The sequence below is a fragment of the Pristiophorus japonicus genome, unplaced genomic scaffold, assembly GCF_044704955.1.
Source record: "Pristiophorus japonicus isolate sPriJap1 unplaced genomic scaffold, sPriJap1.hap1 HAP1_SCAFFOLD_636, whole genome shotgun sequence".
NCBI lineage: Eukaryota > Metazoa > Chordata > Chondrichthyes > Pristiophoridae > Pristiophorus > Pristiophorus japonicus.
The window spans coordinates 80,325-101,793 of NW_027254548.1; the positions used below are offsets into that span (position 1 = coordinate 80,325).

The following is a 21,469-nucleotide window of genomic DNA, read 5'->3' on the forward strand; positions in this document are numbered from 1 at the left end:
ATTCCAACGCACTCCTGGTCGGCCTCCCACATTCTACCCTGCGTAAACTTGAGATCATCCAAAAGTCGGCTGCCTGTGTCCTAACTCACACCAAGTCCTGCTCACCCATCACCCCTGTGCTCGCTGACCTACATTGGTTCCCAGTTCAGCAACAGCTCGATTTTAAAATTTTCATCCTTGTTTTCAAATCCCTCCATGGCCTCGCCCCTCCCAATGTCTATAATCTCCATCAGCCCCACAACCCCCCGAGCTATCGACACTCCTCTATTTCTGCCCTCTTAGGCATCCCTAATTTTAAATGCTTAATTATTGGCAGCCGCACCTTCTGTTGCCTCGGCCCGAAGCTCTGGAATTGCCTCCGTAAACCTCTTTGCCTCTCTACATCTCCTTTTTCCGTTCAGATGCTCCTTGAAACCTACCTTTTTGGCCACGCTTTTGGTCATCTGCCCTAATATCTCCTTATGTGGCTTAGAGTCAAATTTTGTTTGATAACGCTTCTGTGAAGTAACTCGGACCGTCTTACTATGTTTGAGGCAGTATATAAACACAAGTTATTGTTGTTGTTGTGATCGGGATGGGAAGGTGGGTCATGAGCTTTGCCCCGAGGGATGGCCTGGGTGGGAAGGAAGAGAAGGATGCGGCAGCGAAGGCTGCTACTTGTAAGGAGGCAGTGACGGGTTCCTCAATAGACCCTTCGACAGAGGCACAGGGGAAAGCTGTGGGCTTATCCAAAGGGGGATCAAACCTGACAGTGCCAGGACAGTAGGCTGGGTTGGAGAAGGAATTGTGGGGTCAAATGACATTTGAAAAATGAAAGGTGACATGACTGGGTGATAGGAAGGGGAGTAGACAGGAGAGCAGGGAGGAGCGAAGAGACAAAAATGGAGATGGAAGTAATGGGCTTGGGTTTGATCTGTGGGGATGTGAAGAGCTGCAAAGAGAATGGAGAGAGAGTCCTTGGCCCAAAGCTCCCGTTGACCCTTTGAGGGGACAGAAGTGCAGCGGGGTGGGACTTCTCGCTGCTCTTTTTCTGTCTCCTTGATCCTTTCCCAAATCCTGTGGATGGGGTCATTGGGATATCCAAGGTGGGCACACACAGTTGTAGTTCCCCAATGGAGGTGTCCACCGCACTGAGCAGGTGAACTGAGGAGCAACTCCCTGCAACTCCATGACAAGGCCCAGAGGCTAAAAGCAAAGATAAATGTTTGAAAATGTTGTCCTGCCCGTGTGGGATCAGAGGGTAAACTCTGTGAAGGTAATAAGTCCCTTCAGGATCAATCACCTCCGTGTTCATTATTCATGGGACTTCTTCAGGACACAACTGGACCCGTGCCCGCTCTCAGCAGTGTGCCTATCACTGGGTCTATCGGGCACAATGGGCAGAATTCCTGGCGTGTCCTGGAAAGCCCCAGACATGCCCCCAGTCAGTGCGATGTAATGGGGCAGGTCTGAGTGGGGCAGCCCCTCCATTGAGCACAGTTTCCCAGGGAAGTTGAAATGACCTCCACACTAATAGCAGCCAGCAGTCACATTGCAGTTCTTCACATCTCCACAGATCAGAATCTACCCTCGTAAATCCTTTTGAAAGGGAATGAGACTTTTCGGAAAAAGAGGAAGATTGCAAAGAGTGCGGGGTGCAAACAGCGATGGGATTAGAACAGGTGGCTGATGTGGCTCAATAGGCTCTGCCCAGTCAGTTATTAAAATAGTTTAGCCTTCTTTTGTACATCACAGGACACCGAATTACATTTATTCATGAGGCTCCCGTCTGAGTCAAACAAGTGCCTCAACCACCCAAGAAAACATCAGCATTAAAATGTCCGCGGGCCAGTGAACGAGCAGGAACTTTACTGCTTGGGTTTATAACAGTCCAAAAAGTACTTCATTGGCTGAAAAGCACTTTGAGAGGTTCGGTGGTCTGAAAGACGTGATATAAATCCAGGTCTTTTTTTCAGTCCCATTCCGTCCAGTTACTGTCGGGCAGAAGGAGGTAAGAGTCTCCCGAGTAGGGGCTGGATTTTCACTATGTTGCCGCCTATGTTTGTGGCCCAGGGGGCGGTAATGGAGGCGGGGATGGTCTCCGGGCGGCCGGCCAGCTCCCAGCGTCCCGCCGGGGGCACAGAGCAGCACTGCCTGGGAGCATTAAACCGGCATCCTTTGAAATCTGGCGCTTTCACCAAAAACCTTTTTCCTTTCTTTCAGGTGTCAAGGATTGTAAACTCCAACAACTCTTGGACACCAATGCCCCTCCGAAACCTTCTCCCCGACACTTCCCCCTGATCCCATCCCTTCTTCCAATCTCATCCCCTGCCATGTTTTCACTATCGCCTCTGACCTTCCTCTCTCTGACCCCGAACGATCAGTCCTCAGCAAAGGTCAGAGCTTCATCCCCTTACGCCCCTACCTCAATGAATTCCGAGCTCGGCACAATGCTGAGCTCTTTTTCCGCCACCTTCGCCTTCTTGCCCACTTCTTCGGCCAGGAGTCTTCCCCCCACACAGCCGACCCTTTCTCACGCTTTCAGAAATCTCGCTCTACCTGGACCTCTCCCTCTGGCCTCGAACCCTCTCTAGACCTCTTCATTGCAAATTGCCGATGATACATCGGCCATCTTAATTTCTCTGCTCCCCTCACTCACTCACTCCAACCTACCTCTATCTGAACTTGCAGCAATCCGCTCGCTCAGATCCAACTTCAACCTTGTGAATAAACCTGCTGACAAGGGCGGCGCTGTTGTTTGGCAAACCGACCTCTACCTTGCAGAGGCTGATCGCCAACTCTCTGACACCTCCTCCTACCACCCCCTGAACCATGACCCCACTGCCGATCGTCAAGCCATCATTTCCCAGACTGTCACTGACCTCATCTCCTCTGGAGATCTTCCCTCCACAGCCACCAACCTCATAGTTCCCCAACACCACACAGCCCACTTCTACCTCCTTCCTAAGATCCACAAACAGGACTGCCCCGGAACACCCATCGTTTCAGCCTGTTCTTGCCACACAGAACTTATTTCTTCTTATCTCGACTCTATTTTCTTCTCCCCTTGTCCACTCTCTTCGACGCCCTTCGTCATTTTAACAGTTTCCAGTATCCTGGCCCCAACCGTCTCCTTTTCACTATGGACGGCCAATCCCTCTCCATTTCCATCCTCCACCAGGATGGCCAGAGGGCGCTCCGATTCTTCCTCGAGCAGAGGCCCAACCAGTCCCCATCCATCACCACCCTCCTCCGTCTGGCTGAACTTGTTCTCACATTGAACAACTTCTCCTTTAACTCCACTCACTTTCTCCAAATTAAAGGTGTTGCTATGGGAACCCGCATGGGTCCATTCTATGCCTTTTTGTGGGATATGTGGAACATTCTTTGTTCCAGTCCTACTCGGGTCCCCTCCCTCACCTCTTTTTCCGGTACATTGATGACTGTATCGGTGCCGTTTCCTGCTCTCGCCCTGAACTAGAAAATGTTATTCACTTTGCATCCAATTTCCACCCTTCCCTCACCTTCACATAATCCATCTCCGACTCTTCCCTTCCCTTCCTCGACTTTTCTGTCTCTATTTCTGGGGATAGACTTTCGACCAGTATCCACTAGAAGCCCACTGACTCCCACAGCTGCCTGGACTATACTTCCTCCCACCCCACATCTTATAAGGACTCCATTCCATTCTCCCAGTTTCTCCGTCTCCGTTGCATCTGCTCTGATGACACCACCTTTCACACTCGTGCCTCTGATATGTCTTTTTCCTCAGCCGAGGATTCCCCTCCGCCGTGGTTAAGATGGCCCTCGACCGTGCCCGTTCTATTTCCTGCATCTCTACTCTCACCCCTTCCCCTCAGAACCATGACAGGGTTCCCCTTGTCCTCACCTTTCACGCCATCAGCCTGCACGTTCAACGGATCATCCTCCGCCATTTCCGCCACCTCCAGTGTGATCCCACTACCAATCACATCTTCCCCTCCCCTCCCTTCTCAGCACTCTGAAGGGACCGCTCCCTCCGGGACACCTTGGTCCACACCGCAGTCACCCCCTGCAGCCCCTCCCCATCCCACAGCACCTTCCCGTGCAAGTGCAGGAGATGCAACACCTGACCTTTTACCTCCTCCCTTCCCACTATCCAGGGCCCCAAATACTCCTTCCAGGTGAAACCGATTTACGTGTACTTCTTTCAATTTCGTACACTGTATTCGTTGCTCACAATGTGGTGTCCTCTACACTGGGAAGACCAAGCGTAGATTGGGTGACCGCTTTGCTGAACACCTCCGTTCAGTGTGACCCTGAGCTTCCGGTCGCCTGTCACTTTAATTCTCCACTCCACTCCCACTCTGATATCTCCATCCTCGGACTCCTCCACTGTTCCAGTGAAGCTCAACGCAAGCTCGAGGAACAGCACCTCATCTTTCGTTTAGGCACTTTATCGCCTTCTGAACTCAAGATCAAGTTCAACAATTTCAGAGCATAACCTCTGGCCATCTTTGGCTGTCTTCCCCCCCCATCTTATGTTTTGTTCTTCTCCGTTTTTTAAATCTTTGTCTCTAATGGCAGCTGGTCATTACTCTGCCATTCACACCCAATCCCGCCCTCCTGTATGGATCAGAGATGTGGAGCATATACAGTAGACACCTCAAATCGCTGGAGAAATACCACCAATGATGTCTCCACAAGATCCTGCAAATCCCCTGGGAGGACAGATGCACCAACGTTAGCGTCCTCGATCAGGCCAACATCCCCAGCATCGAAGCACTGACCACACTCGACCAGCTCCGTTGGGCAAGCCACATTGTTGGCATGCCTGACACAAGACTCCCAAAGCAAGGCTCTACTCGGAACTCCTGTAGGGCAAGCGAGCCCCAGGTGGGCAGAGAAAACGTTTCAAGGACACACCCAAAGCTTCCTTCATAAAATGCAACATCCCCACCGACACCTGGGAGTCCCTGGCCAAAGACCGCCCTAAGTGGAGGAAGTGCATCTGGGAGGGCACTGAGCACCTCGAGTCTCGTCGCCGAGAGCATACAGAAATTAAGCGCAGGCAATGGAAGGAGCGTGTGACAAACCTGTCCCGCCCACCCTTTCTTTCAGCGACTGTCTGTCCTACCTGTGACAGAGACTGTAATTCCCATATTGGACTGTTCAGTCACCCAAGAATTCACTTTTAGAGTGGAAGCAAGTCTTCCTCGATTTCGAGAGACTGCATATGATGATCCAGATTGACTTTTTTCTAACTTCTACTATTACCATTTCAATTCGACCCAACATCCCCTTTGTCTCTCTAATCTCTCCTGCCTTCCACCCTATCACAGACCTTCCCTTTTGTTCTTTCTCACTCTCTCCCTTTCAGTGCTTGAGAACCTGTTCTTTTCGAACATTTGGCAGTTCTGACGAAAGGTCGTCGACCTGAAATGTTTACTTTGTTTTTCTTTCCACAGATGCTGCTTGACCCGCTGAGATTTCCAGCATTCTCTGCTTTTATTTCAGATTCCAGCATCCACAGTATTTTGCTCGTACATTGAAATTTGCTGTGTGTTCACCGTATAGCGTCCCGTAGTGTGCCACGGTGGGACGGCCTGGAAAACCAGGTGATCAGAGCTGTCCCAGCAGCGGTGAGTGCTGGAATTGGTGAATGAGGTAAGTGTGATGGTTTTGTTTTGTTCTATTTTTGCGATGTAGCTTATTGTGGGATGTTTAAGGTATTGGGAATGTTTGTTGTGCTTTCAGGTGTGATTTTTTTTTTGCCACAGAATCCTCTCCTGGAGCACTCCGAGGCCGGCTCTTTGGCAATGGATTTTCAGTTGGTCAGCCGGCTTAAAAGAGGTGTAACGCCTCCCTTATCGCTCTGCCTCACACTCAGGGCCCAGCTGATGAATTTTGCTGACTGAGACGCAAACTGTACCCAGGCTCACACTTTACCGCCCTGCCGCCATTACCACTCTGAAATGAGCAGAAACGAAAATCTAGTCCTATGTGTGTATCTTTGCTCTAATGCTGTAAGGAAGTTCAACCCAGGAGTGTAAGGATGTGACCAATTCCCTGTTCGACCAGTGAGCCTGTATTTACTACAAGGTGTGGTTATGTGTCCTGCCCCACACTGTCGAGTAGGATCACCTTTACTGTTACTGGTCCCCGGTCCCACTACTGAATTAATATTGGGCCAAATTTTGCTGGAGTGGGGCAACTCGCACCATGTGCCGTTAGTTGGACTTTTCCTGCCCCCTTCAGCTCAAAGGGTTTTTGTGCTGTAACTTGCTGGAAGTTCGAGCTCATAGCAGCGTGGTGAGGGCAAAGGGGCATCTAGGACCTGAGTGAAGGACGGGAACAACAGGTTAACTCCTTAACGAATGAGATTTAAACACAGAGAAATTAACTAGGAATGACTGAGAGTGAATTCAATGTCAGCAAAAGATCGGTTTAAGAGAGACAGAGGAAGGAGACAGGAAGGAAAAGTAGGAAAAAAATAAAATTTTAAATTTGACATTTTTAAAATCTCCAACAACAATTCACTAATTGACGGAATAAGATTCCAGACATTTAATTGTTCACTTTATAGGCCAGGGAGGTTGACTAGCATTCATTAACAAATATCACATTGTTAACAGGGTACCTATGAAGCAACCTCAGGAAACTCACGGGGAGATTAAGGGCGAGATATCGTTTTTTGCGAAGGTAACGTCAGAGCAGCGCAAATCATCCAGGGTGTCCCTTCCCCGCCACAAGTTATTGGCCGATTTGTACATTAATAGTGGCGTGCGGCATTCACACAGTTACTGTTTCAGCAAATTCCAGCCCAGTACCTACATTATTAATACATGCTGCTTCATGCACATCGCTGTATTAGCTTTGTTAACTGTCATTGCAGAATTCACAACAATAAGTTCCAAAGTTTAAAATATCACAAAACTTACACAGTATAACTGCAGTGCCAAGAATGACTACAGACAGCAGGATGGAGAGACCCAGGAGAATGTAGATGACCAGAGATGACTGTTTTCCTCGGACAGGCTCTGCTGATCGTACACCATGTTCTGCAAAGTGTAAGTGCAAGTCATCACTGAAAGGATTAGAGGGAACCATCTTGTGGAAAAGGCTCCAAACCTTTTCTCATTTGGACCTGGAGAAGAGGCAGAGGAGCCGAGTCTTGTTGTCAACACTGGAGTTTTTTAAACTTTGCATGATTGGGCCGATCGAACGCACATTTCTTCAATTCAAGAACATTCATCAACAGCAGGTTAGAGATCGAGGGGTTAAAAATTCACCTCCACCCGAAACGAGGTGCACCTTCTGTTTTTATAAGTTTTTCACCGCAGCGGAGGTGCCCTTCAGTTAAAGGGGAGAGCCGCTGCGAGCTCTGCATATTTTAAGTTCGGTCCACCGGCCCACAAGGGAGGGTTTCGGCGGCTATACAGCGCTGCCCCGTGGCAGACACTTTCAGGTGGCCAGAGGCCTTGTCGGGAGGGACAACTTCGGCCCCTAAACTGGGCAGGAAATTGAAGTGACACAAGTTACGGACAGTTACAAATAGCAGTCACAAAGTATCATTGACTCGGGTAATCTGCAAGGTACAAGAAATAAAGACCATTCGTTCAGCTCACACCTCTATCCTCATCATTTCTTCAACTTTTCACCATCCCTCATCCAGCATCTTTACTTCAAAACCTTCCTCACAGATTTCAGCGTGAGCCAACAACACCATCAGTGAAAGGGATGGTCACAGTGGGTTTCTGACCCCACTGCTTTATTCACTGTGTGTTAACACTATCAGTTAAAGGGATGGTCACAGGGGTTTATGAATCCACTGCTTTATTCACTGTGTGTTAACACTATCAGTTAAAGGGATAGTCACAGGGGGTTTCTGACCCCACTGCTTTATTCACTGTGTGTTAACACCGTCAGTTAAAGGGATGGTCACAGGGGTTTATGACCCCACTGCTTTATTCACTGTGTGTTAACACCATCAGTTAAAGGGATGGTCACAGGGGTTTATGACCCCACTGCTTTATTCACTGTGTGTTAACACCATCAGTTAAAGGGATGATCACAGGGGTTTATGACCCCACTGCTTTATTCACTGTGTGTTAACACCATCAGTTAAAGGGATGGTCACAGGGGTTTATGACCCCACTGCTTTATTCACTGTGTGTTAACACTATCAGTTAAAGGGATGGTCACAGGGGTTTATGAATCCACTGCTTTATTCACTGTGTGTTAACACTATCAGTTAAAGGGATAGTCACAGGGGGTTTCTGACCCCACTGCTTTATTCACTGTGTGTTAACACCGTCAGTTAAAGGGATGGTCACAGGGGTTTATGACCCCACTGCTTTATTCACTGTGTGTTAACACCATCAGTTAAAGGGATGGTCACAGGGGTTTATGACCCCACTGCTTTATTCACTGTGTGTTAACACCATCAGTTAAAGGGATGATCACAGGGGTTTATGACCCCACTGCTTTATTCACTGTGTGTTAACACCATCAGTTAAAGGGATGGTCACAGGGGTTTATGACCCCACTGCTTTATTCACTGTGTGTTAACACCATCAGTTAAAGGGATGGTCACAGGGGTTTATGACCCCACTGCTTTATTCACTATTCAGCTCTAAAATCCATCAGTTTTTCTGAAGAAATGGAATTTCCTGACAACATGCTCTCTCAACCAATGAGAAATGACCTTTTCGCTGTTGTTAATTGATCTGAGGCTGTTAGTGAATTTGAGCTGATTAACTCAAACTGAATAAATGATACAATAATGATCAGATCACTGATGGGTACCTGGCTTCAACGCTTCCTGTGTTCCTCTGTCTCCTCTCAGTCGGTCAGGACGAAGATTGTCGAGAGTTTGATAATCGTCGAGCTCCATGTCATCAGCTGGAAGAACTTCTGGTCTTTGAAGAACATGTGAGAGGCAGTTAGCGAAATGCGACCTTTTATCTCACACAGTTCCTCTTCCTGCGCTCTCTGTTTCTCTGAAAAACCACAACTGTAAATATTTCCTGCTGTCGGCAGGAGCCCATGGGTGAAAGTGGCCTTCAGCTCCCTGGACCTATTGGGTACATTAAGTGTGCCAATAAAGAGAGTTAGTTCAGGTGTTGTTTAGTTTCTCAGTGCAGTGTAACCAGTTACACACCACAAACTTCAGTCCCTCATATATGTGGCAAATGGGTAGTGGATTTGCATCAAGTCCTATTAAACCCAGTGTCACTTTACCATGCATTTAACTTCCCAACTTTGCAGAACTCTAAGATAAGATGTGTCCATTAACTTCGGCATTGGTCTCAAACCTGAACCAACCCAGAGTGCTGCGCGGACAGAGGCTGGATTGTCTAGGACGAGGGATCACCTGCTCAGCCTTTAAAGCCTCCACCATCTACAAGGCTCAAGTCAGGAGTGTGGCGGAATATTCACCACTCACTCGGATGGGTGCAGTACAACAACACTCAAGAAGCTCAACACCATCCAGGACACAGTAGTTTGGTGATTGCTGCCTCTGCCACTGGACTCGTATCCACCGCCTCCACCACCGGTGACCCTGGTGAATCTCTTCACTCTCTCTATGGCCTTACCGTCTCTTCAATAATGGGTTTTGCCCCAAATGCTATTGGCCTTTTTTGTAGCTTGATTTACCTGCACTCAGATTTTCACAGAATTCTGAATTTGAATCTGAATCCCCAAGTCTTTCCATTCATCCACAACCTTTCAGCATCTTTCTATTAATTCTGTACTCCCATTCCATTGAGTGTGTACTCCCATTCCATTGAGTGTGTACTCCCATTCCATTGAGTGTGTACTCCCATTCCATTGGCTGTGTACTCCAATTCCATTGACTGTGTACTCCTATTCCGTTGACTGTGTACTCCCATTCCATTGGCTGTGTACTCCCATTCCGTTGAGTGTGTCCTCCCATTCCATTGAATGTGTACTCTCATTCCATTGAGTGTGCACTCCCATTCCATTGAGTATATATGTACATTAACATAAAAAGGCTAAATACATTGATATAAAGTGGTTGATATAATCAGCATTATGGAAAAGAGAAGCAAGCCTGAGCTGGATAGAAAGATGCAAATAGTTTATCACGGCACCACGGATAAAACAATTGTTGTAACAAGATAAGGAAATATTTGCTTCAGCAAAAGTGGCTAATCGAATAGATTAGATTATAACGTGGTTGTTTGTACTTATGTTTGTGAAATTATAATCAATAATGCACTGAACAGTCAGGAAGTTAGTTTCAGGGTAATGAGAAAATGACTGAAGGAATGAGGAATGTAACGGAAGCTGCAAGGTACCAAGGAATGTGTCCTTGTGAAGCACAGATAGGAAAGGGGACGAGCTGTAGTTTTTCACTGTGACCATGCGTGAGGTCAGGGGTCGGACCAGTGACATGGATTGTTCACTGAAGGGTATAAATAGTGAGAGTCTTGGTGTCAGGGGGCAGATTGAACGTGGGACACCAAGGTTTCATGCAGCGAGCTGACCTGATCTGATATAAGTTACCGTGGATGTGCAGGACTTGCATTTTACTTTCATTGGTGGACAAGATACGTCTTGTATAAATAAAGTGTTAATTTTGCTGACACTAGACTCTGGGATCTCGTAATTAGTAAGACAAGGGATCAGCTTGAATCTTACACAGAATCTTAGTGGCGAGCGAAACCAGGAATCTAAAGTGATTTTTTTAAAGTGTGATGTGCCTGTCTCAGGAGAAACCACGCCCCCGTGTGGGTCAAGAAATTGCTGCATTAGGGCAGTAAGAACTAACAACATAAGGACCCTTTTAATGATGAGATTTATGTTCCTGCAATACCACTCAACCCATCCAGCCCAGAAAGGCAAACATTTAAACTGTGGATTCTCATTCCTGCAGGGAGTAAATTGTCCTCAGAGATTTTGAAAATTAAAAATTTTAATTTTATTTTCTTACTTTTCCTTTGTCACTTTTTATTTCTCTTTCTTTAATCCAGTCTTTTTTTCCCTCTCTATCTATTTCTGGGCCTAATTTGGCTCTAATTCGCTCTCCTACTCTGTTGTCCCTGTTTCTTTCCCAATCCTTAAATCTCATTGTTTAAGGAGACAGATTATTGGTCCCATCATTCACTGAGGCTCGAGACGCTCATTGTCCTCACAACACACTAATAATGCCGTGTACATTTAACTCACCGTTATCAACTCGCATTTCCAGCAGTTCACAAACTGAAGGGTGAGGACAAAGTCTCACAAATGGAGCACGCGAGATGCCCCACTCCAGCAATTTCTGCCTCATTGACTTTCTCCGTTTTTGGGTTTGAACTGAATTGGTGTAACTGAGGCCAACTCACCTGAATTTACAGCCGAGGGTCTGATTAAATTATGAAACTGGTTTTCTACAGTGGCCACTGCAGTAAAGTACTGCAGTAAATGATGTCAACATTCCCGAGTTCACAACACGTGATTGTCACGTGGCAATTGGCACTGCCGAGCTAATCACCCATAACAGGGAATTGATGCTTTAAGGGGTATGAGAGTAAATAAGTGTCATGTATCTCACACGACTCTATATAACTGTATCTTACCATGCTATACATGACTGTAACTAGATATAACCTGTAACCACAAGCATACTTTACCACCAGGGGTGCACTTGCAGGAGACACTGCATACCTGTTCCACACAGGTATATAAAGGCAGGTCTCAGGCAAGTGTGGCACTCGAGAGCTGTGAAATAAGCAGGTCCAGAGTGACCTTGACTTCAACATATGCCTCGTGTAAGTCTGCACTGCAGGGTCAGGACTTTGCAATAAGGAGTGAATGTTGACAGCAATTAAGGTACAGGTCGAACCTTCCTTGTCCAGAACTCCCTTATCCGGCACTACCCCTCGTCCGGCACTATTCCCGGCCACCAGGTGGCGCATGCGCAGAACTCCGACATGAACAGGTTGAAGTCCTTCCTCGCTGTTGACTCCCGCAATCGCTGGCCTGACCCCGCGATCCACCGCCGTCCCCAACCCCGTCCCCCCCACGATCGCTCTGCCGCACTCCTAGCCCCAAGCCAACCAGTCCTGATATCCCCTTGCTCAGTACCTGTATCATCCAATTTAACGTGACCTTCTCCATATCCGGCAAAATCCCTTATCCAGCACAGGCCAGGTCCCAAGGGTGTCGGATAAGAGAAGTTCAACCTGTATCTGGGGTTGTTACGTTAGTTATTGGGGAACGTGAATATATATGTGAGATTTAAGAAAAACTAGTTAAGGTGCAAGATATTAATTTCAACTTAATATCATTCCCCAAAACCATAAGGTCTGTCTCAGATCCTTGTGCACACATAAGACAGGGTTAGGAAACAACATTTTACATTTTAAATGAGATGAACAACCTTTAATTCTGTCTGCCCCAACAGTACTGTGTTACACAATGAAGATTAACAATGCCGATAACGTAATCAGTCAAATGGTTTCAACTTCTTTGAAGAGTTTTGCTTTTTATGAGGATGTAAGTCTTGGAACTCTTCTACTTATTTAGTTACACGTTGTACCTGTGGTGCTGCCGGGTAAGAAAGGTTAGAAATTGGAAATGACTTTTGTGCTTTCGCTAAAAGTGCTTGAAAATTGTTCAGACATTTAAATTAAAGACGAGGGCCTGGAAATTTGTCTGCGCAGCACAGTTTTTGGGCGCTAACCGGCCGACTAAGGTCCCAATATGGCGGGCAGGAAGCGCAGGCACATTTTCAGCCATATTGGTTCAGGTGGATGCACTGGCATCAGGAGCTCCCGTTCAGATTACTAAAGGGACAAAATGTGTTATTTAAATTAGGCCCTGCACAGTTTGAAGGCCCCGTTTTCTGTTATCGATTGTCCCAGCGCTTCACTCACCACATGCTGCCCTCACACAGCACAACATGGCGATAACCAGCAGGGAGGACCCCTCACCAGCACTATTTCAATGGATCATGCAGTACTCACATGTTACTTGCTGGTTTGCCATCTCAAGTTGTTCATCCAGAATTGGAAAGTTCTGTTTCTGTAAACAGAGCAAGCTGCAGCTCGTCTTGCACTTTTATTGGCTGCCTCATCAATAGTTTCACTGCAGTCAATGGTAGTCTTCTCTGGTCTGTACCTCTACTCCATTTACTCGACTCAGGACAGCAACACATGCCAGGCCTCTGGCCTTCCCCCTCAGAGCACCAGGCCAGACATGGGAGGTGAGACCAGGCTCCCCAGGAACAAGCTCCAAAGATACAGCCAGCAGCGACTCTATTCCAGGAACAAGCTCCAGAGATACAGCCAGCAGAGGCTCCATTCCAGGAACAAGCTCCAGAGATACAGCCAGCAGAGGCTCCATTCCAGGAACAAGCTCCAGAGATACAGCCAGCAGAGGCTCCATTCCAGGAACAAGCTCCAGAGATATAGCCAGCAGAGGCTCCATTCCAGGAACAAGCTCCAGAGATACAGCCAGCAGCGACTCCATTCCAGGAACAAGCTCCAGAGATACAGCCAGCAGAGGCTCCATTCCAGGAACAAGCTCCAGAGATACAGCCAGCAGAGGCTCCATTTCAGGAACAAGCCGCCACAACAGGAGGGTCACCTCAGTCCCATGATCCTTCAGTAGAGCAGGAGCAACCAATCACCTCTTCCAATACTGGCCTTCAGCTTACACTCATTTGGTGCTGACATTCACTCATGTGATGAGTATTGACATGCTGCTGTTGGGGCAAAGAGGACTAATGTTTTGTCATGCTGTAGATGGGTAGTGGATTGAGGGAATGTTCCTTAATCTGAAAGTGTGAGAGAAGGAGGTCAGGCCCTGGTCTCAAAGATAGACAGTGTTATACAGAAGAGAGGGCTTCAGTGATGAGCTGTGCTCTGATTCTTTTTGCAGCAGTCACTGAGGAGTCCTCTGAGTGCATGTCATCGTGAGAAGAACATAAGAAATAGGAGCTGGGGTGGGCCATTTGGCCCCTCGAGCCTGCTCCACCATTCAATAAGATCATGGCTGATTTCTTCCTGGCCTCAACTCCACTTCCCCGCCCGCTCCCATAACCCTTGACTCACTGATCGTTCAAAAATCTGTCTATCGCCACCTTAAATATATTCAGTGACACAGCCTCCACAGCTCCCTGGGTTAAAGAATTCCAAAGATTCATGACCCTCTGAGAGAAGAAATTCCTCTTCATTTCCGTTTTAAATGGGCGGACCCTTATTCTGAAACTATGCCTCGTAGTTCTAGATTATCCCACGAGGGGAAACATCCTCTCTGCATCTACCCGGTCATGCCATGACCCCTCAGAATCTGATGTTTCAATAAGATCACCTCTCAAACTTCTAAACTCCAATGAGTATAGACCCAACCTGCTCAACCTTTCTTCCTATGACAACCCCTTCATCTGAGGAATCAACCTCGAGAACCTTCTCTGAACTGTCACCAATGCAAGTATATCCTTCCTTAAATAAGGAGACCAAAACTGTACGCAGTACTCCAGTTGTGGTCTGACCAATCCCTCTGCAGTAGTAGCAGGAGTTCCCTACTTTTATACTCCATCCCCTTGCAATAAAGACCAACATTCCATTTGCATTCCTAATTACTTGCTGTAACCGTATACTAAGTATTTCTGTTTCATGTACAAGGACCCTCAGATCCTTCTGTATCACAGCATTTTGTAATCTTTCCCAATTTAAATAATAATTCCCTTTTTTATTTTTCCTTCCAAAGTGGATAACCTCACATTGTCCCACATTATACTCCATCTGCCAAATTTTTGTCCACTCACTTGGTCTATCTATATCCCTTTGTAGATTCTTGTTTTCCCACCTATCTTTGTATCATCAGCAAATCTGTCTCCGCTTCATCCAAGTCATTCATATAAATTGTAATTAGTGGAAGTCCCAGCAGTGATCCCTGTGACACCTCACTAGTTACAGTTAGCCAATCCTCTATCCACACGAATATATTATCCCCAACCCCGTGAGCTCTTATCTTGTGCAGTAACCTTTTATGTGGCATCTTATCGAATGCTTTCTGGAAATCCAAATATTATACACGACATCTACTGATTCCCTTTTATCCACCCTGCTCGTTATTTCCTCAAGGAACTCCAGCAAATTTGTCAAACAAGATTTCTCTTTCATAAATTCATGCTGACTCTGTTTTGACTGCATTATGATTTTCTAAATGTCCTGCCACTAATTCCTCAATAATGGATTCCAGCATTTTCCCAATGACAGATGTTAGGCTAACTGGTCTATAGTTTCCTGCTTTCTGTCTCCCTCCTTTCTTTAATAGGGACATTACTTTTGCGGTTTTACAGTCCGCTGGGACCTCTCCAGAATCCAGGGAATTTTGGTAGATTACAATCAATGCATCCACTATCTCTGCAGCCACCTCTTTTTAGATCCTAGGATGCAAGCCATCAGGTCCAGGGGGCTTGTCCAACTTTTGTCCCATTAGTTTGCCGGGTACTTTTGCTCTTGTGATAGTGATTGTTTTAAGTTCCCCCCCAATAGCCCCTTAATGATCAATTATTGGGATGCTTTTAGTGTCTTCTGCCATGAAGACTGATACAAAATATTTGTTCAAAGACTCTGCCATTTCCCTGTTTCCCATTATTGGTTCCTCTAAATGACCAACATTTATTTTAGCTACTCATTTTCTTTCTAGATATCTGTAGAAGCTTTTATTGTCTGTTTTTACATTTTTTGCTAGTTTACACTCATAAGCTATCTTCTCTCCCTTTATCAATTTTTTAGTCTTCCTTTGCTCAAACCTCTGGCCTTCCACTGTTCTTCACAACATTGTATGCCTTTGTTTTCAATCTGATACCATATTTTACTTCCTGAGTTAGTCACGGATGGTTCACTGAACTATATCTTTGCTGAGAGTTATAAAATATCTCGTTAAATGTTTGCCACTGCTTTTCTACAATCTTACCACTCCAGGGACTTGAGCACAAAAAAACTCGGCTGACACTACAGTGTAGTACTGAGGGAGCACTGCACTGTCGGAGGTGCCGTCATTCGGATGAGATGCTAAACCGAGGCCCCATCTGCTCTCTCAAGTGGGCGTAAAAGATCCCTTGACTATTTCAAAGAAAAGCAGGGGATGTATCCCTGGTGTCCTGGCCAATATTTATCCCTCAATCAACATAAAACAGATTAACTGATCATTATCACATTGCTGTTTGTAGGAGCTTGCTTGTGCGCAAATTGGCTGCCGCGTTTCCCACATTACAACAGTGACGGCACGCCAAAAGTACTTCATTGGCTGTAAAGTGCTTTGAAACGTCTGGTGGTTGTGAAAGGTGCTATATAAATCCAAGTCTTTCTTTCTTTTTAATATATCTTGCCAGTCCACTTTAACCAACTCTGCCTTCATACCGTTGTAATTAGGACACTAGTTTGAGACCTAGCTTTCTCATCCTCAAACTAAATTTGAAATTTTACCATGCTGGTTTCTCTTTATCCACACTCCATGTAGTTCTGGCTCCAATGAAGCCAGGGCCTCCTTAACAACGATGTAAAGGCCTACAGTCGGATTAGCTACACGTGTCACAGGAACAAGTCAGGACAAGGTAGTATAGCACCTAGGGTCCCCTACATAGCTAGATCCTGTCTTTGCCCCCTGTTATATATGTTGACTTGTATTTACTCTGTACAGCCACCAGAGGGCTCATTCCCTGGAGTCCCAAGGGATCCCATAAACCCTTGGGAGCACAGGTATTTAAGGAGGCTTCACAGGTTGGAGAGGCACTCTGGAGACCTGCAATAAAAGACACTTTACTTTGAGCTCACAGTATTCAGTCTGATTCTTTCTCCATACACAACAACTGGCGACGAGATATAGATAGCGAACCCAAAGATGCAGAGAACAGTGGGCATCCTGGAGAAATTCTCAGAGGGAGATGATTGGGAAACTTTTGTTGAGCGACTTGACCAATACTTCGTGGTCAACAAGCTAGATGGGGAACAGAACGCTGCCAAATGAAGGGCGATCCTCCTCACTGTCTGTGGGCTACCAACGTATGACCTCATGAAGAATCTTCTCACTCCAGCGAAACCCACGGAGAAATCGTACGACAATTTGTGCACACTGGTCCGAGAGCATATGAACCCGAAGGAAAGCGTTCTGATGGTGAGGTACCGGTTCTACAGCTACAAAAGTTCTGAAGGTCAGGAAGTGGCGAGTTATGTCGCTGAGCGAAGACGCCTTGCAGGACATTGCGAATTTGAAGGACATTTGGAGCACATGCTCAGAGACTTTTTCGTACTTGGCATTGGCTACAAAACCATACATCGCAAGTTTTTGACTGTAGAGACCCCAACCTTGAGTAAGGCTAGAGCGACAGTCTAGGCATTCATTGCCACTAGTGACAATATGAAACAAATCTCTCAGCACACAAGTGCTGCTACAATTACTGTGAACAAAGCAATGTTGTTTTCGAATCGTAACGTACAGAGCAGGTCACACATACCTGCAGCTACATGTCCGCAGATGACTCAGAGTCCAACATCAAGGGCGTTGAATGCAAGGCCATTAACACCTTGTTGGCCCTGCGGGGGTGATCATCATTTCCATTCATGCCGATTCAAAGAGTATGTTTGCAAGGACTGTGGAATAATGAGACACCTCCAATGAGTGTACAGATGAGCTGCTAAGCCTGTTAAATCTGCAAACCACCATGTTGCAGAGGAGGACAGATCCATGGAGGATCACAACAAACCAGAGCCTCAGATAGAGGAGGAAGAGGTACATGAGGTGCACACATTCACCACGAATTGTCCCCCGATAATGCTGAATGTTGAATTCAATGGACTCCCAGTGTCAATGGAGCTGGACACGGGCAAAAAGACTTTCAAAGGTTGTGGTGCAACAAGGCCTCAAGGCCAGTCTTAACTCCAGTTCGCACGAAACTAAGAAATTACACAAAAGAACTGATTCCTGTAATCGGCAGTGCTACCGTACATCCAGGGGTATTCAACATTTAGGAAGGATAGGATAGGCAGAGAGGAAAAGGAATCGGGGCGGCGTTGCTGGTTTAAGATGAAATTAATGCAAAAGTAAGGAGGGACATGAGCCTGGATGATGTGGAATCGGCACGGGTGGAGCTGCGGAATACCAAAGGGCAGAAAACGCTAGTGGAAGTTGTGTACAGACCACCAAACAGTAATAGTGAGGTTGGGGACAGCATCAAACAAGAAATAAGGGTTGTGTGCAATAAAGGTACAGCAGTTATCATGGGCGACTTTAATCTACATATTGATTGGGCTAACCAAACTGGTAGCAATGCGGTGGAGGAGGATTTCCTGGAGTGTATTAGGAATGGTTTTCTGGACCAATATGTCAAGGAACTAACTAGCGAGCTGGCCATCCTAGACTGGGTGATGTGTAATGAGAAGGGACTAATTAGCAATCTTGTTGTGTGAGGCCCCTTGGGGAAGAGTGACCATAATATGGTAGAATTCTTTATTAAGATGGAGAGTGACACAGTTAATTCGGAAACTAGGGTCCTAAACTTAAGGAAAGGTAACTTCGACGCTATGAGGCATAAATTGGCTAGAATAGACTGTCACAGGATACTTAAAGGGTTGAGAATGTCAAATATTTAAAGATCACATGGATGAACTTCAGCAATTGTACATCCCTGTCTGGAGTAAAAATAAAATGGGGGAAGGTGGCTCAACCGTGGCTAACAAGGGAAATTAAGGATAGTGTTAAAACCAAGGAAGAGGCATATAAATTGGCTAGAAAAAGCAACAAACCTGATGACTGGGAGAAATTTAGAATTCAACAGAGGAGGATAAAGGGTTTAATAAAGAGTGGGAAAATAGAGTTTGAGAGGAAGCTTGCCGGGAACACAAAAACTGATTGCAAAAGCTTCTATAAATATGTGAAGAGAAGAAGATTAGTGAAGACACACGTAGGTCGCTTGCAGTCGGATTCAGGTGAATTTATAATGGGGAACAAAGAAATGGCAGACCAATTGAACAAATACTTCGGTTCTGTCTTCACGAGGGAAGAAACAAATAACCTTCCGAATGTACTAGGGGACAGTGGGTCTTGTGAGAAGGAGGAACTGAAGGATATCCTTATTAGGCGGGAAATTGTGTTCGGGAAATTGATGGGATTGAAGGCCGATAAATCCCCGGGGCCTGATAGTCTGCATCCAAGAGTACTTAAGGAAGTGGCCCTAGAAATAGTGAATGCATTGGTAGTCAGCAGGTTTAATGTCGAAGTTGGTATTGGATCTGACAGAGCGGAGTGCTGCAAGTTCAGAGGGAGGTAGTTTGGAGTGAGTGAGTGGAGCAGAGAAATTGAGATGGCCAATGTCCCGTCGGCAGTTTGCAATGAAGAGATCTAGAGAATGTAAGAGGACAGAGGGAGGGGTTCAGATAGACATGGTGGAGATCCAACATTAGATTGATTGGTGGCAGTGGGAAAGGAGAAGGAATGTGCAGACTCAGCACAAGGGCGACAACTGGAGTCTGTCAAGCAGCAGAGGCACTGAAAGGTGGGAAAGGAACAATCATTTCTCCCAGCCTTTCCACCATCAATTAAACTACATGCAGCTGAAGACCAACACTGATAATCCTGCCAACTAACATTGCAGGGTCACCAGCCAATACAGCCTCAACATCCAATTCGACCCTGAGCTGAGTCTCTGACCCCGTATCCTCTCCATCACATAGACTGCCGAATTCAACATTGCCACCTCCATCCCCACCTCAGCCCACCTGCTACTGAACCCCTCATCCATGACTTTGTCACCTCCACCATCCATTATCCCAATGCTTTCCTGGCCGGCCTTCCACCCTGCATAACCTTCAGTTCGTCGAAAACTCTGCTACTTATATCTTATCTGATAGGGAGTGCAGCTGATCCTGACACCATTCCATCTCAACAATGTAAAGGCCCACAGTCAGATGTGTCACAAGTGTCACAGCAATAAGTCGGGACAAGGTAGTGTGGTCCCAAGTGCCCCCTACATAGCCAGACCCTGTCTGTGCCCACTGTCAGCCAAACCCAATGTGCTGAAATGTGTATCAGCAGCACTACAATAACAGAATGTACAGCCATACCAACACACACCCTCCCTGCACCAGTGTCAGCCCCTCTAGTACATTCTCAACAAAAGGTACAGCAACTGTACCGATATGTAAAACTGTAAATGTCTGGTGTTTTAGAGATCAGAATCCACATCTCCTTATCGCTGTTCAGAATCGTTTGATGATCACACCTGATCCAAATGTATTTAGTAACCAGAGCCAGTGATAAGTAGCTGTGCAGTATTATCAATCACCTGATCTCAGTGTCACCATTCAGATAGTTTCCAGTATGAATAATTGGAGATCAAAGGTCTCTCTGATGGTTATTAAACTTACTCTCCTTCAGCTGTGAAGTGTCAGTCCTGAGTTCAGTGAGTGAGCTTTCTGTCTGCCCAGACAATCCTGCAACTGAAAGAGGAACAAGACTTTAGATCATGTGGCACTGTTTGTAGAGCAAGATCAATTTTGCTTTTGAATTATGACAGATTTTCACAGAGAAAACAGGCAAAACTATTTCCGCTGGTTGGTGAGTTGGGAACTAGAGGGCCTCAATTGAAGATGATCACCGACAAAGTTGAGGGAGAGGTTAGGAACTGTTTTGTGCAAACTGTTTTTAAGACATGGAATTCCCGACCAGAAATAGTGATGGAAGCTGAAACCAGATCAGAATTCAGCTTTTAAAAGGGACTTGGTTAGATTTTACAAAAAGAATATTTCGAAGGGTATGGAGAAGGGACAGGTGAATGAGACAGAGTGAACAGCTCTCTCTGAGAACCAGCTCACGTCGTGGGCTGAATGGTCTCCTCCTGTGCTGTAAAATTCTATTGTTTTTAAATTGTACAGTACATGGACATGCATTTATTATCTATTCAATGGAATCGTGGCCTTTATTGCAAAGGGGATGGAATATAAAAACAGGGAAGTCTCGCTACAGTTATACAGGGTATTGGTGAGGCCACACCTGGAATACTGAGTGCAGTTTTGGTTTCCATATTTACGAAAGGATATACTTGCTTTGGGGGCAGTTCAGAGAAGGTTCACTAGGTTCCGGAGATGGCTTGCATCCTAGCGTCTTAAGAGAAATAGCGGCAGGGATTGTGGATTCATTGGTTGTAATTTACCAAAATTCCCTGGATTCTGGGGAGGTCCCAACAGATTGGAAAACTGCAAATGTAATGCCCCTATTTAAAAAAGGAGGCAGAGTTGAAGCAGGAAACTATAGACCAGTTAGCCTAACATCTGTGATTGGGAAAATGTTGGAGTCCATTATTAAAGAAGCAATAGCAGGACATTTGGAAAAGCAAAATTTGGTCAGGCAGAGTCAGCATGGATTTATGCAGGTGAAATCATATTTGACAAGTTTGCTGGAGTTCTTTGAGGATGTAACGAACTGGGTGGATAGAGGGGAACCAGTGCATGTGGTGTATTTGGACTTCCAGAAGGCATTTGACAAGGTGCCA

At 46.1% G+C, this 21,469-nt stretch overlaps 1 protein-coding gene across 1 annotated transcript in view; it reads right to left on the reverse strand.

Annotated features, from left to right (window-relative positions):
- LOC139255807 (hepatic lectin-like) overlaps positions 1–21,469 on the reverse strand; it is a 109,912-nt gene that overhangs the window by 69,877 nt on the left and 18,566 nt on the right. Inside the window, exons 3-6 of the mRNA XM_070874001.1 lie at positions 12,936–12,993; positions 11,155–11,187; positions 8,767–8,874; positions 6,900–7,019 (exon numbers count right to left, since the gene is read on the reverse strand). Coding sequence (XP_070730102.1) covers positions 6,900–7,019; positions 8,767–8,874; positions 11,155–11,187; positions 12,936–12,993 — 319 coding nt within the window. The remainder of the gene's footprint in view (positions 1–6,899; positions 7,020–8,766; positions 8,875–11,154; positions 11,188–12,935; positions 12,994–21,469) is intronic.